Source organism: Hirundo rustica, chromosome 9 (genome assembly GCF_015227805.2).
Source record: "Hirundo rustica isolate bHirRus1 chromosome 9, bHirRus1.pri.v3, whole genome shotgun sequence".
Classification (NCBI taxonomy): Eukaryota; Metazoa; Chordata; class Aves; order Passeriformes; family Hirundinidae; genus Hirundo; species Hirundo rustica.
This window is the reverse complement of record NC_053458.1, coordinates 9,339,996-9,355,413: the sequence shown is the minus strand read 5'-3', so window position 1 is coordinate 9,355,413 and position 15,418 is coordinate 9,339,996. Positions and strand designations below refer to the sequence as shown.

At 51.6% G+C, this 15,418-nt stretch overlaps 1 protein-coding gene across 1 annotated transcript; it reads left to right on the top strand.

Annotated features, from left to right (window-relative positions):
- The first annotated feature begins 357 nt into the window (after positions 1 to 357).
- NASP (nuclear autoantigenic sperm protein) lies at positions 358 to 11,446 on the top strand. Its single transcript, XM_040073167.1, has 15 exons — positions 358 to 513; positions 1,253 to 1,303; positions 2,093 to 2,203; positions 2,708 to 2,788; positions 2,955 to 3,052; positions 3,781 to 4,638; positions 6,464 to 6,546; positions 7,376 to 7,452; positions 7,565 to 7,638; positions 8,584 to 8,772; positions 8,975 to 9,141; positions 9,537 to 9,590; positions 9,684 to 9,755; positions 10,668 to 10,799; positions 11,275 to 11,446. The coding sequence occupies exons 1-15, from the start codon at positions 452 to 454 to the stop codon at positions 11,326 to 11,328; spliced, it is 2,163 nt and encodes a 720-aa protein (XP_039929101.1). The 5' UTR covers positions 358 to 451; the 3' UTR covers positions 11,329 to 11,446.
- The last annotated feature ends 3,972 nt before the right edge of the window (positions 11,447 to 15,418 follow it).

The window sequence follows — 15,418 nt, the reverse complement described above, 5'->3', positions numbered from 1 at the left end:
AGCGGCCATGTCAGCCCTGCCTCCTTGTGTGTTCATGTGCCAGGGGAGAGCCGAGCTTCTGCCTCAGCCGGGCCGAAGCCCGGGACCTCCTCGCCTGGAAGAGGCCGAGGGCGGATGCAGAGCCCGGGGCGGGGGACCAGAGCCTCCCGGGCCCCAGGCGGGGGCTGAGGGGCTCCCAGAGCCGGGTTGTGAGGGAGCGGGACTGCACCTCCCGGCATGCCCCTCAGGATCCCGCCTCCCTCGCCGGCACTACGCTTCCCAGTGCGCCCCGCGCGGCGGCGCCCCCGGCGTCCCGCGGCGGGGCGGGCGCGCAGCGTGCCGGGAGCGGTAGTCCCCCCGCGGCGCGCGCGCGCCGCCAGCCGGGCCGGGGCGTGTCCTCGGGGGTATATAGGCAGCCGGAGGGGCAGGGGGCTGCACTCTGCCGTCGCCGCCCCTCTCTCCAGCAGCTTCTATGCAATCCTCGGCCATCGCCGCTCCCCCCTGCGTTGAGCCCGCGCCGGCCTCCCAGACTAGGTAGGGCCGCGCGGACTGGCCCCGGTTACGGTGTGTGCGTGTCCGGGACGGGGGGCATCAGGGGAGCGGGGGGTGCCTACGGGCCGCAGGGTACCGGAGGGGATGGGGGGATAACGGGGGCCGGATTTCCGTAGGGAGAGGGCTGGGGGTGCTGGTCGGGCTGGCGAAGCTGCACCCCCTTCTCCCCCCCCTTTCCTCCTCGCCGGCGGTGGTACCTGCCTCCGCCGTTCCCCCCTCGCCGTTTGTGGTACCTGCCTCCGCCGTCCCCCCCCGCCGGCGGTGGTACGTGCCGCCGCCCCGCTCCTCCGGCGCCAGCTGGGCCCGCGCGGCTCGCGCGGAGCCGCCACGTGACCGCTGCGCGGCCGCCGCCATCTTTGTTGGGGGCAGCCGGCGCCGGGGGGCGGGCCGGGGGAACGGGGCGGGTGCCACGTGACCGGCGGCCCGTGAGGAGCCGCCGCCGGGGTTTGGCGCCAAGGGCGGGGGGCGGGGCCGGCGGAAGGCGGGAAAGGCCCCATTGTCTGCGGGGGACCGGCCGGGCACGGCCTGACAGAGCCCCGCACAGCCTCCCTTCGGACAATAAACACCAAACCGAGGAGCCCGAGCCCGCTCCGGGTGGATGGGCACCTCTAATCCAGACTCCTGGTGCTGGTTTTGCACCCTGGAGAGCTCAGCTCCTGCCTTGAAATGGGTGGCGGGTTCTAAACGTGAATTAAAAAAATACTCGATTTTCTGTCTGCAGGATGGAAGAGGAACTGGCAGCTCCTTCCACATCCACAGACAAGACAGACAGGTGAGATGGGAGCTGGAACTGTCAATTATGAAATAACACAAAATCACGGAGTTACTGGCTGAAACACAGACGTCATTCTTCAGATCGGTTCTTAGACTTGGAGTTTAACTCCCATGCGTGCTCTAGGTGCTGAAAACCTGTGCTCAGCAGTGGTTTGCACAAATCTAGTGCAGCAAGGCCCTTTGAGGGACTGATATGTACAAAAATATAGCTGTTCCTGGAAGTTTTTGGGTTTTTAATTAGTGCTGGAGAGGCGCAAGTATGCAGCTGGCATGTGATATATGGTATTCCTCTGTGGTCGCCTCCTGTTGTCCCAGTCTGAGATGCTGGGCTGGACCTTCTGGAAATGAAGCTGTGCGACATGCACTGAATTTAAACTGACACTTGAATCTGTCTTTCTTCATAGATGCACCATGCTGTGTTATGAAAAGTTTTAACTTGAGTTCACTCTTCTTTTTCTTGATTAAGTGTTGGAGTCTGAAATACTGCTGCTCCTTGGTGTGTTGGTGTGCAGCTCCCAAAGTTTATTTTTTAACAGCCTTTGTCATAGCATACTCTGATACTTGTTGCAGTGTTTGAATGAAATTGTCTGTCTTTTCTTGGTTATTGGAGCTATTGGTTGTTTCAGATTTGCACAAACAAAACCAAACAAATCCCGCCTACCCTGGTAGTTTCAACCACTGTAACATATGTAACTCAGTATTCCATAAAGCAGGCTAGGTTTTGAAAGCTGAAATTACTGTGAAAACTAACAGTATCCTTTTTTTAATTTATTTCCCTTTCCTCTAGTATGGATGTGGATGGGGAATCTAAGAAACTATTGGGTTTGGGACAGAAGCACTTGGTAATGGGAAATATTCCAGCTGCTGTGAATGCATTCCAGGAAGCTGCGAGCTTACTGTGAGTAGTAGAATGTTCTGTGATTTTGCTGGGCTTGGGCTTCAGCTTGGCTGTTCTCATGTGGATTATGCCAGAAAGATTGGAATTTTTACCAAACATGTTTATAATTTATAGTGCGACTGAGGAGAGGTCAAACGAAAGTCACCCAAGAGCTGGACAGTGCTGTAGTTGGTGTGCAGTTTAGGTGGCTTTTGTGATAGGCATTGCCAGCAGAGTTCCCTAAGGAGGGAAAGGGATTTGATAGTTTATTATGCAGGTGTTATCTCTAATGACTTGTTCACTAGTCTTGATCAGTCTCTGTGAATGGTACTTTTAGGGTCACAGATGAATTTCCTTAGGTGGTTGTTTGAGAGCCATATCTGACTGAGAAGCATTCAATATTTGTTTAAAGCAATGGGAAATGAGCCAAGAAAGTGGTCTTTTTGTCTAGGAATATTTAATATGTAATTTACATATCCAAATCTAATGCAGGCACAGACAAATAATTATTAAATATTTTTGCAGGGGTAAAAAGTACGGTGAGACAGCGGATGAGTGTGCAGAAGCTTTTTTTTATTACGGAAAATCCCTCCTGGAGTTGGCAAGGTACAGTGATAGTTTGTAATTTAGTGAACAGTGTCTGGTGTAACAGGATTTCACTCCTTTATGGACAGGATTGCCCTGGGTGGGATGGGCTGTGGCGTTGCAGCTTGTGCAGTTCCAATGATGGTATTAAAAGATCCAAGGGATAACAATCTCCTCTTTCCTTTAGAATGGAAAATGGTGTGCTGGGAAATGCCTTAGAAGGGGTGCAGGTGGAAGAGGAAGGAGAAAAAGCGGAAGATGACTCTGCATTGCCAGCTGCTGATGGTATGTAAAGCTGCCTGCCGTGCCATGGAGGCACCAGACTGTGTTTTCTTGTTGAAATGATCCAAGTTTAGTCCACTGGTATCTTGGGTAGCCTGAATCATTCTGTTGAAATTCTTGGCAGTCCGAATGGACGGTTTCTATCTGACTTTTTTTAGTCTTGCTTAAAGATGAGCAAAACCTGTAAAACATCTGTAAGGAGCTGGTCACTGAAAGCATGTGTAAAGGGTCACCAGGTGTCTGTGTCCTGAAACACTGCATTCAAACTTGCTTTCTTAAGCTTCACCGCTGACCCCAACTGCTTTGTAACCTTGTAGCAGTACAGTGTGTGTAGTCCCACAGGCCAGAGTCTCTATACAAAGTCCCGAGAACAGTGGCTATTTTATACTGCCTGCAGCTGGAGAGGATACAGGAATTCCTGTCCATCCAGGCTGTTTAAGCACTGGCACCTCTTGCTTAGCTGTGACTAAAATCGCTGCACAACCGCACACTGCTTGAGCGGCCGCTTGCAATGCTGCAGTCTGGGGAAGGGGAAGGGTCGTGCTTAGGTCGAGTGGCTATGTTGGTTGTCTCCTAATTCCTTGTACTTGGAAAATGAAGCTTTTAGGAATGCCATCCAACTTGGTAACAAGCCAACACACTGGAGGGTCTTTGAGGGTGGTGTTGTCAGTGCCCGTTAATGTCTTTATCACTAAACTCGAAGAAATGTTTATGCTTCCTCAATCATGTAGAAGAAGCAAGGGAGGAGTTGAGAGAACAGGTTTATAACGCCATGGGGGAAAAGGAAGAGGCCAAGAAGTCCACAGAAGAGTCTACAGTAGTGTCTGAGAAGAAAATCAAAGAAGAGGATGTAGAATTAAAAGAGATTACAGAAGAAAAACCCAAAGAAGCTGCTGCTGACAAGGATGCAAAGCCTGAAGAGGCTGAAGAGAAGATTGAGATTTCTGTGGAAAAAGAAGAAACTTCAGAAGAGCAGAAGAAGCAGGTGCCTGTGAAAGAGGAGGCAGCTGTGGAAGAGAAGGAGGTAGAAAAAGAGCAGAAGACGGTGCCTGAGGGCAAGGTGGAGAAGGCAGCTGAGGAGAAGGAGAGACCGACAGAAGTGTCAGACAAGGAGGCAAAGGCAGCTGGGGAAGAGGCTGAAGCGGGAGAAGTGGCTGTGGAAGAGAAAGGAGAGACAGGAGAACAGGCAGCAGAAGCAACAGAAAAAGAGCCAGCTGTGGAGAAGGCAGAGGCTGTAGGGCAGACAGAGGCAGCTGTGGAAGAGAAGGCAGAAGCACAGGCAGCAGCTGCTGTGGAACAGAAAGAAACTGCAGAAGGGGATGCAGAGGTGGCTGAACAGAAGAAGGCAGAAGAGAGACAAGAGCCAGTAGAGACAGTTACAGAAGAGAAGCCAGGTGAATCTAAAGAGACAGAGTCCTCAAATGAACCTGTGGCCACAGAGGGCAAAGAGCCACCTAGTGACATTAAAGAAAAGGCTGAAGTTGCTGCTAAGGTAGAGAAAGAGGAAAAGAAGGATGACCTGATGGAAGAGGGTGAAGGTGCTAAGGTAGAAAAAGAAGAGAAAGATGACCTGATGGAAGAGGGAGAAGGTAACACTGAGAGGAGAAAAGTACTTGTGGGTGGATGACTTGATGGATTTGGCTAACAATGGGTAAAAAGTGTTCCATTCAGAATTTTCTGTTTGCCTTAGAATAAGGAAAAAGCACAGTAAAGGGGCTCTTGAAGGACTTTACATACAAGTAAAGTTTCAAGGAATAGTGAATAGTCTCAGTTTCTCTAGACTAACGCTTAACTAACTGCAAAGCAAGTCTTACTTGAAAGCAAACTGACAGCCCTGTGAAATGTGTAAGTAAGTAATGGCTAGGCTGGTGGAGAATACTGAATGGATGTTCACTTGCATGCATCTGGGTGTATTGCACTAACCTTCACATAACTTGAAGCACAAATTGCCTCTGGTTATAGCTGTGTTTTATTTTAAAATGGTGGTGAAAAGACAAGAACAGCTGAACACATAAAGTAGTAAATTTACTTCAGGTGGAGAAAAGGAACTCTTCATTTGAGTCTTTCTGATGGTTATTGTAGTTAGAATTTAGTTGGAAAATGTAAACTTGATTTGCTGAAGGCTTATTGCTGCTCTAGTGCAGTCTTCTGGCTGTCCAGCTTCTGCCCTTTTGCTTTCCTGCTTTATTGTAGCTGTTTCCAGGACTCTGTTGAATAAGACTTGCACCCTTTGCTGCAGCCGTACTTTCTGGCCCTAGTGGCCCCATGCCTTCTATTGCACAAGCTAATTGATGAACTGTAATTGCAGCTTGGCTTGTCAGTAACTCAACTTCACAGGCAGTGCCTGACTGCAGGAGTGGCAAATGTTCAGACTAAACAGTTCTGGCCTCTGGAAGGATTTGTTCTGCTAAGCACTGTGAACACTCAGTGGTGGGGCAGTGGCCTGACAGGGTGTCTATGTGGAGAGAGGATGACTGAAAATAAACTAAGAGCAGTTACCCGCTCCTCACCCTCAGCGCTGAAAGGCTGCTTGTGCACACATACTGCTGCTTTTTGCCCCAAGTCTGGGAGTGTGAGAACCCTCTGGAACATCCTGGTCTGGTGCTGTGTCATTCCAAACTCTCCCACTACTTAAATCTTAGTGTCCTGACATCTCTTCAGTTTTACCTTTATGCAAGGTGTCTTCGTGTTTACAGGTTTGGCCCTGTCAGTGGTGGGTGTGTGCTGAGAGTTACACTAGTGAGCTCACAGGCTCTCTAGTCCTCCCCAGTCAAGCTTCTGTTCTGGATTTAGCCAGAGGTTGTGATAAAGGAGTTAAGTGTGTGACTTCAGCCTGCAGACCAGCCAGTGCTCTGAAGTTATTAGCCATGTTCCTTCACTGCACATTTTCCCAAAATGTCTTCTGCTGGTAGAACAGATAATGTGATGTTCCTGCATAGTGTCAAAAGTCAAATTAGTACTACACAAGAGGAGGTTCATTAACATTGACACTTAAATGCCTGACATGAGGATCATGAACTCAGAAACAGACTAATCTGTGTGCAGCGGGGCAGCTGTCTTGCTGAAAACATTTTTTGTTACATGAAGTTCAGCAGTTGGCCAGTGTCTCTTGGGCCGCTCAGGATCTTGTGGCGTCTGTGAGAGCTGACAACAGATCTATGAGAACTAAATTCGGTGTAAGTTTCTGTTGTAGATAGTAAGAAGTTGAATTTACGGACTGCTTTAGTCTACAGTGCTGAATGGTTTCAGCAAGATGGCTGCTGATGCGGAGACTTTAATGTATCTGCTCTTCTTACATCACACCTCTAACCTGTCACTGGAAGGATAAGGGTTGGATTTAACATATTCTGCCTGACTCCATGTTGAGCAAGCACAGTGACAAGAAGTGTCCTCATGCATCTACTTGCCTTCTAGAAACAGAAGAATCTGAAGAGGAGGATAAAGAAAACGATAAAGCTGAAGATGATAAGGAGAATGAATTGACAGTGGAAGACAAGGTGAGGTTGCTGAGGTCTGGCACCAGTGCTCATGGAAGGATGCAGTATTAGGCCTAAATATGATGTTGACGTCCTTCTAAAAGCTCATTTGTGTTTAACTAAATTCTATGTAGAAAAATACTTCTGAAAGCCAGTATTGCCTAGGAATGGCCAGTGCTGGTCCTAGTCTGCATTGTAGCATCTTGCTCTGCTGCAGGGGCAGGCAGGGAGAGCTGTTCCAGCTAATTACTTGGAACAGTTAATTCTCTGCTTGTCTGGTTGTTTTACTGTACATGTTGAAGTCTCCTGGTCCAGTAAGCTGTGATTTGCATGGGAATTGTTTGAGAAATGTGGTGCTCCTCAGACCTGAGATGTACATTGATGTAGCAGTCAAAACACCAGGAAAAATCTGCAGCCTTGTAGAGTGGCACTAAGCATGTGAGATAACCCTGTCTGTCCCTTTCTCTGACTATTCTAACAAAGCTCAAAGGCTCATTATAAAAGCTGGACCATCAACTTTATCTGGTTCACCTAAAGAGAATCTTAACCAAGATCTTGCTCTTGGGATAATACTGGTGCTTGGTGCAGTTATTTCAGGAAGAAAATAAAATGTATCACAAAACAATGCAAGTTCTTGTTCCATTGAAACATCTTTACTCCAGGCAAAGTCTTGGTAGACGTAATAACCTCTTCTGCTTTTTTTTTTTTTTTTCCCCCCCTTCCAGTGGTGAAATGTTTACCTCTTGCAGAAACTGATTCTTTGATGACACTGGTTGGGGATTTAGTGGTGGTTTTTGATGTGATCTATGACCAAGCCATTTAAACTGCCATGTACTTCTGGTCTTTACAGGAAAGCGAGGAGGATGAAATTGGCAATCTTGAGCTAGCCTGGGACATGCTGGAGTTAGCAAAAGTCATTTACAAGAGGTAAAGACTAAAGTTCTGATTTGGGTATATGCTTCAGAAACTTGGTGTAAGCCAGTTAAAGAATGTGGCATGCTCTGATCAGGATTTGAAAACTATTTTTTTCTTGCCATAGACAAGAAACAAAAGAAGCTCAGCTCCACGCAGCTCAAGCTCATCTCAAGTTAGGAGAAGTTAGCATTGAATCTGGTAAGTAATGTTAATTCTCATGTGCAAAGTGTTTGGTTCTGCTTTCTGTCACTGAGTTTGGTACTTTAAAATGAACAGATGTGAGTTAAGGCTGTCAGGATGAGAACAAATTAGACTGATTGTGATAGTTGCAGCCATGTGAGAAGCTTTGGAAGTAATGGTGCCTTAAATAGGATGGTCTGGGCTTTTGTAGAGCAGTGGAATAAAAGTTTGAGTAAAAAGCAATTTGTTGCCAGATCAAAACCAGCCTTGTGTTTCGCTTTCTGAAGCGACCAAACCTTGCTTATGAACTTGAGAGACTTGCTGAAATTGTCATGAAAAATAGTTGACTCTCTTAGACCTTCCCAAATCCTAGATTATAGTCAGGAAAGACCCTGAAAAAAGGAGTGGGAAGCAAGCCCCAAGTTTGTGCCTTGTAATGTGTCACTTGCCCTTCGTTTAAAAATGTATTTTAATCTGGTTAAATCCAAATGTACGCTTTCTCTGGGGCAGGCATTGGAAATAATCCAGCAGGTTTCTGGGCCAGGGCTACAGAACAAGGGTTGTGTCTTATGTCACCAGAGCACTTTTGGGGAGAACCTGGCAGGAAGGTGGCACTGTCTTTATCTCCAGATCCATGTTGCAGTTGTAACCAGTTACGTTCAGTTCCTGGTAGTAGGTAAAGCAGGATTTGGTGCCTGCTTTGACTTGGCTGCCCAGTTTTCTACTGAAATTGGACAAAGCACTTGTAAGAGGATCAGAGGATCTGGCCTTGATGGTCTCTCAGGGGTGGCAGAGTTGTCACCTGATGGTTTGAAAGCAGCCCAGCACTGCTGTGTTCAGTGGTGGTTCTGTTTGCAGACTGTAACTGTGTAACAAAACACAGAGTAACCAAACCAGGGTTTGGATGATGCTGCTGTGGATAGCTACTGAGGTTTGTAAAGACCTTGTGGCTTTCTCTTGTAGAAAACTACACGCAGGCAATAGAGGAGTTCCAGGCCTGCCTGGCCCTGCAGCAGAAGTACCTGGAGGCGCACGACCGGCTGCTGGCCGAGAGCCACTACCAGCTGGCCCTGGCCTACCACTACAACAGCGACTTCGACGAGGCCGTGCTGCAGTTTGGGAAGTCCATGGAGGTCATAGACAAGAGACTGGGTACGTGCAATTCTGCAGCTGCCTAGTGAGTTTTCACGAGGCAGGGTAGTGAGGTGTCGTGTTATATCTGAAAGTGGTGACAGGCTACACCAAGGGCAGAAGCGTTAAAACTGTTGGTTAGCAGAGCCTTGCCTCTTGATGTTGGTAACTGGGCAGTTACTTTGTCTCGAGGTGTTTTGCCCTGATAACTGTTTCACCCCAGCAATACTGACTGAGCGGATAAAGGCGGCAGACACTGGGTCCCCTGAGGACGAGAAGGAGATAGAAGAACTGAAGGGACTGCTTCCTGAGATTAAAGAGAAGATAGAAGATTCAAAGGAGTCACAGAAGAGTGCAAAAGTAGCTGAGCTGGGACTGAAAGCAACTCTGGTGAGTGTGTCCTGTGGCTTTCTTTTGACCCAACCCTCCTTCCAGTGGAACTTAGAGTAAATCAGTAATGGGAGGAGCTCAGACTTGATCGTGGGCTGGTGGTTGCTCACAGGTGTTCCCAGGCTGTGGTTGTGAGAAAGAAACTGAGGCAGCCGACCTCTAAAGATATTTGTGAAGAGGCCTGATAGTAATTGTTCCAAATTGAACAGGAACTTGATGGGCTTATGTGGTTTTAATGTATCAAGGCTGGAAGCAATGGGTCAGGCAGATGCGGAGCACACATTGCCTCTGTTCTGTGCAGAATCCAGTGCTGGGATGTGAAGGATTTGGGCCTTCTGTATCTCACTAAGTTCACATGTATTGTCTGCCACAGTGTTTTTTCTGCTTTTCTTAAGGTTGGAACTACATCTGGCTTTGCACAAAGTGAAGACAGTGGTTCTGTGTCCACGGTAAATTAATCTAGAATAAATGTTGTTAATTCTTGTCTGCTCTAAGGATTACTGCCTGTGCTTGCTCATGTGTCAATGTCTGTCTTGGAACAGATTCCAGTAAGGAAAGGAGCTGATGGTGCATCTCAGTGTGTAACAGACATCTCTCATCTAGTCAGGAAAAAGGTGAGTCCAGCAAACTGCTAGTTTAACAGGTCATTTCTGAAGTACCACTGGCTTGCTCTGTGTAATTGGATTTGTCTTTAAAGTATTTTTTCTTAGCTTAGTTGTATAATGGGAAAAAAACCTCCAAAAGTAAAGCCAGTAGTGTACGAGACTCCTTTGCACTGGGAACCATCTGGCCTCCAGGAGACCATTCTTGGTGGTTCAGCACCCTGCCTGACCCACACTGATACAAATCTGACCCCGTTGTGTGGCTTCTGCAGGTGTTCCCTGAACAAGAGCTTCCTCTGCTGAGGACCCTCAAGAGCAGCAGGGTCACCTGCAGATCCCAAGGAAATGGCAGGCAACCAGGCTGGGCTAGGTTCCCTGGTTCCCTTCTTCCCAAAAGGAAACTGGGACTTGGACTTAATAAATAGTAAAGCCATACTGGTGGTAATGATAAACTGCCTCTTAAAGAGATCAGATATTGAGAACTGGTTCCTTTAAGTGTTATGTGTTTGCTGATAAAAATGAAGGTTTTGTGGGGGATATTATGTTGCCTCTGTTCTATTGGCCTGTCAGTTCTAGTGTGCCTGGAGTGATTTGGAACTGCTTTGGGTGATTTCAGATGTCATAAATGCCTTAAGTCTAGCCTGGAACTGTTACAGGCTCAGTGGTTGCATCTTTCCTTACCGGGCTGTAACTAAGGATAACTCAGCTCTGGAGATCTTGGTACCCAAAGCGTCACTGTGGTCGAGACCTCCATGTCAGAGTCTCAAAGCTCTGGTTAAACCCCAACACTGGGGGAGTCTGTCCTGAGCCTGACAAGCAGGGGTTGGGTAGATGATGTGCAGTGACATCTAATGCTAAACTTCTTTAAAAGATTTAAACTTTTGATTTGTACTTAGTGAAGATTGTAAACAATTTTGTCTTCAGAGGAAACCAGAGGAGGAGGCTCATCAGGGAGACAATGAAGCCAAGAAACCTAAATCAGAACCGGCTGTCAATGGTGGTGGTGGGGACCCTGTCCCCGGTGGAAATGAGGTTGTGGAAAAAATGGAAGAGGAGGTGGGCAGCTGAGCCAGGAGTCTGGGCCATACTTTTTATTTTATTTTCCCCCTCTCTGTTCAGGGATGGTTCTGTGCCTGGTAGATGTCCTGGTTTTATTCCCTGCTGTCCTTCACAAGGTTTCCCTGATGAATATTCTTAGTGGGCAGGATGCATGTTGTGCTGTGGGCTGGACAGATCCAGCTGTGGAGCCTTGTCACCTGTGGGGTGGGACAGAAACAGGTTCTGGGTGTTTTTTTTGCTGAGCCCAACTCCAGCATGGGGTCTTCCCCCAATTTTTAATGTTCCTGGGTTTTATTACTTACCCCTCGGCTGCACTTGTTAATATCAATGCTTTAGGGTCATATTGGGCTCTGGAGACTCTCAAAGCTCACGTAGTTAAGTCTTCAAATTACAGAACCCTTGGGTTGCTGCATGAGTTGGTGCTGTAAGACTGTCTTGTCTTTTAAAAACAATCCTTTATCTTCTCTTTTAGACAGAGAAAAGGCCACAAGCAGGATCAGGGGCTGCAGTTGAAAGCACAGTATGATAATGATTCTTTAACCTTGGACACTCCTCTCCTTACAAGGAAAATGGTTTTGTATATAGTGTATTTTTTCACTTTTTGGCAACTTTTGTATGACTTCAATAAAGATTGTAAGCAAATAGTCCCTGTCTTGACCTTCCTTCTGTGACAGGTTCCAGCCTATGCTCCCTTTAGCTTCAGCATTTCCACCCACATCTGCCTCCTTAAGGCAGGAGCAGAGCATTGGATGGGCCAGGCAGGTCTGGCTGCTGCAGGGAAGGAGAGCTGTGCCTGAACTTCAGTGTCTTGTCCAGGGATCTGACCTTGTTTCCTTCTGCTGGGCCCTTGTCAGAGCTGGGGCTGTGTTTTGTTCATTCAAGGCCGAGTCTGAAGTGGGTTTGGATAGTGCCTCCCTCAGCTTTGAGCAGCCTAAAGATGGTGGGAAAGGCTGATAAACAGCCAGCTTTGTAACGTCCTGGGCTTTGTTGCTGTGTATTTTTATCTCTGCTCAACCTCTATTTTACACCCAGGAGTGGGTGCAGGAGCAGGTGCTGATGGTTTGAGGCTGTCCTCTGAGCCAGCTTGAGTGCCCAGGTGGGGCTGGGACCCTGCCCTGGGATGTGTGTATGAAAAAAGGGCAAGAGGTCAAGAGCAATGAGCTGATGCCTTTTATTAAACGTGTAGCACAGGGACTCTGGTGCTTTGGAAAGCCAGCTGTTGCTTTTGCTGGTTCCCAGCGCTGAGCTGTTCATGCCCTGGGGTGGGCTTTCCCTACAGCAGGCTGTGAGAATCTGCCTGAGGGCGGGGAATTTATTGTGCCCCTCTGTGCCTGCTGCCTGTCCCCAAGCCACCATTGTGAGTGGGAGTGGTTGAACCACTCTTCTGGCTGTGGGCTCTGTCCTGAGGTGAAGGTTGAGCTCTGTAACTCAGTTTGCTGCTGCCTTGGCTTTGCCTGTCCTTTTCCTGATGCAATGCCCAGAGCCTCTTTGGTCCCAGCAGTGATCCCGTCCACTTCCACCCACTCCAGCACTGTGGGATCCGGGTACCAACTGCACAACTGGTCCCTGAACCCCGCTCTGCACAAGTTTTGCCATCCCTTCATCACCCTGACAGTTACCGAAGGCCCAGTTTGCCACAGGGTGGTGGAGGGGGTGGCAGGGCAGTCCAGTGGGGCTGTGGCCTATTCCTGGCTCACCTTCGGGGAGCCCTGGCCTGTGCTGGGGGCTCCTGAGCAGGAGGAGGATCCTCCAGGGCCACAAAGGGCAGGAGGGGGAGGCCGGGGGGCGCATGGGCTGTGGGCCTGCCAGGCCCCAGTGCTGGCCTGAGGGGGTCCTGGGAAAGGAAAAAGGTGATGTCAGTGGGAGGGGGGACCTGGCAGAGTGGGAACTGCCTGTCCATCCCCCTCCCATGTGGCACTGGGTGTGCAGAGCAAATCACACCCCTGCTCCAGCGCTGCTGGGGACTCGCCTCCCGCCCCAGCTGCTCTATCCCCAAGTGCAGCAAAGGGAGCCGTTCCCAGATATCCCCAAGCTTGTACCTCTACACCCATCATCCCATCCCAGCTGGCAGCCCGATCTCAACTCCCCTTTCCCCTCCTTGGAGAGCTGGAACTTGCCCTGGGCTGAGGCTCTTACCGTGAGAAGTTCTGGCACAGCCAGGGCTGGTGGCAGTGGAGGGGTTATAGGGTGTGGGAGGACAGGGGGCTGCAGCCATGGCCTCGTCTGCTCCGCGTGGCATCGCAGCATTCCCACCTCTGCCTGGAGCCGGGCCAGCTCCTCCGTGTGCCGCTGGGCTGCCCGTGAGCCTGGGCAACAGGAACTGGTCACCGTGGGGTTTACAGCAGCCATTTTCCTGGCACCTCACCAGGCCCCAGGGGAGCGGCACTCTCCCTGCTCACTACAGAAAGCCCAAGCTGAGCTGCAGCCCCGCTCCACTTGCCAATATTTCCAGGAGCCATGTCCACCCCAGGGCTCTGATGCTGCAACCACAGAGACAGCCGAGGGCTTGGGGCACACACGAGGGACCCATCACCTACCAGCGTCTGCTCTCCTCTCCCTTCTGATCTTCAGTGCCAACAGTTCATCTTCCAGACGCCGGTTCTCCAGCTCCACGGCCAGCAGTGCCGCATCCAGACCCTGCGTGCCAGTGCCAGGGGGCTCTGCGGGCACAGCCGGGGGTGCCTCAGCTGCCGGCTGTGGGGCCTGTGGGGTCCCTGTGGGGGGACAGGCCTGGGCCTGATGTTGGTGTTTACCCATCTGCCTGCCCCTGCGCAGCCTCGCGGTTCCTTTCTCCAGCACCGTGGCCTCCAGCTGGAGGTGGAGAAGCTGGTCCAGGATGGCTGGGTCGTGTCCCCCGGAGCGCAGGTAGGACAGCCGCAGCGCCCTGCTGGAGCCCCGGATCAGCCATCGCCAGGCCTCGGCCGGTGCCCTGCTCGGAGCCGCCCTCGCCCACAGACCCTCACCTGGCCTCGGCCGCGAGCGGCCCTGTGGGCGGCAGGAGGGTGTCGAGATGGAGGGTGGCTCTGGGGAGGAGATGGCCAAATGGGGGGTGAGGGAGACAATGGGCCCCTTGATGGAGAGCACCCCACAGGGCCAGGGCTCTGCTGTGGGCCCTCAGGCCAGGGCTCACCGGTGCTGTGCTGTTGGGACCTGTCCGGCCTGGTCCCGCGGGCCTCGGCTCGGTTCTGGCTCCCGCTGCGTGGGCTGGGGGCCCAGAGGTGCCCCGGCCCCCAGAGCCGCCAGCCGCCGGCACAGCCCTGAAGGACAGTGAGGGGCTGGGGGCTCATCACGGCCCCCACAGCCCCACTCTCGGGGGGTTACTGTGTCCCACACGTGTCTCCCCGTCGCCCCAAAACCGCTGCCAGCGCCTACCCTCTCTGTGCCGCTCCAGCTGCTGGGTCCTGGCCCGGATCTGGGCCACCTGGCGCTCGTGGGCTTCCAGCAACTCCTGCGGTGGCTGCGGGTGCCGCTGCAGTGGGAGCGGCTGCCGGGGGGGCTCTCCCTGCGGCACACGGGATTTACCGGGAAGGAGGAGCTGGAGCCCCGTCCTGGGGAGCCGTAGGGCTCCTGATGCCCGCCCCGGCATTGGGGATTCACCGTACCTCCACTTGCAGCCTCCTGGAAGTGGGGTTGGCCGTACGGAGAAGGGCCCTCTCACGGGGGGTGAGCACATCCCCCAGGGGAGCTCCAAGCGCCCACCCTGGTCCCCGCTGTCCCCGCACAGCTGGTGGGACCCCACGAAGCACTAAGTGATGGCGTGGCTCAGCGTCGTCCGTATTTGGGGACACCCCGACCTCACAGACACAGAGGGAAGAAAAGGGTGACGCCCTCACCCTCCCCCCACTTAATAAAGTACTTCTCTGGTTTTCGCATAAGAAGCACCAAGGGCTGCCCGTGTGGTGCAGGGATGGGAGGATGGAGGCCTACTCCATCTCAGACTAAACTGGATCCAGGATGTGATGCTCTGTTTCCCAGCCCAGCACCTGTCCCTGTCCCTCCTACCCGTCCCCGTTCTGTGCCAGAGCCAGCTCCACACTACCGAGATGTCCCGCGGTTTCCTCGCCGTGCCCTGTGCTCCATCCGCAGGCAGAGGGTCTCCCCCATGGAGGCAGGAGCTGCTGGGTGCTGTGGGCCCCAGGCACAGCTTCTCCAGGTGCACCCGCAGCAGCGCTCGGGATCTGAACGCCAAGCGGCAGCGGGGGCAGAGGAAGGCCCCCATGTCCAACACCCTGGAAAGCAGAGTGGGGGGAATCACTTGGGGGGCCACCCTGTCAGGGAGAGGGGGCCCCCTCGGGATTGGCACCCCGGGATGGGCTGGAAGTGTGCACAGACCTGCTGGCGGTGGTGGCGGCGGTGGCTGCAGTGTTTGAAGCCGCTGTTGCTAAGCTGGACGCTGGGCTGGGCAGGAAGGGCCCCACCCCCAGCCCTGGACATTCCTACTGTTTACCACGGGAGTGGGGAAAAAAATGTCGCTGAGCCACCTGAGCAATCCACAGAAAACAAGATGAGGGAGGCCCTGCTGCCCTGTGTCCCTCTGCCATTACAAAGTGCTCGCTGACATCTGGACAGGAGTGCCCCTTGCCCCCCTTGCAGCAGCTCCCATTTAGCAGACTTTA

Excerpts from the sequence above, each read along its gene's own strand:
- NASP (XM_040073167.1), top strand. The coding sequence starts at position 452 with ATGCAATCCTCGGCCATCGCCGCTCCCCCCTGCGTTGAGCCCGCGCCG. Across the intron at positions 1,304-2,092 it reads TCCACAGACAAGACAGACAG|TATGGATGTGGATGGGGAAT; the intron begins GTGAGATGGGAG and ends CCTTTCCTCTAG. Across the intron at positions 2,204-2,707 it reads CAGGAAGCTGCGAGCTTACT|GGGTAAAAAGTACGGTGAGA; the intron begins GTGAGTAGTAGA and ends ATATTTTTGCAG.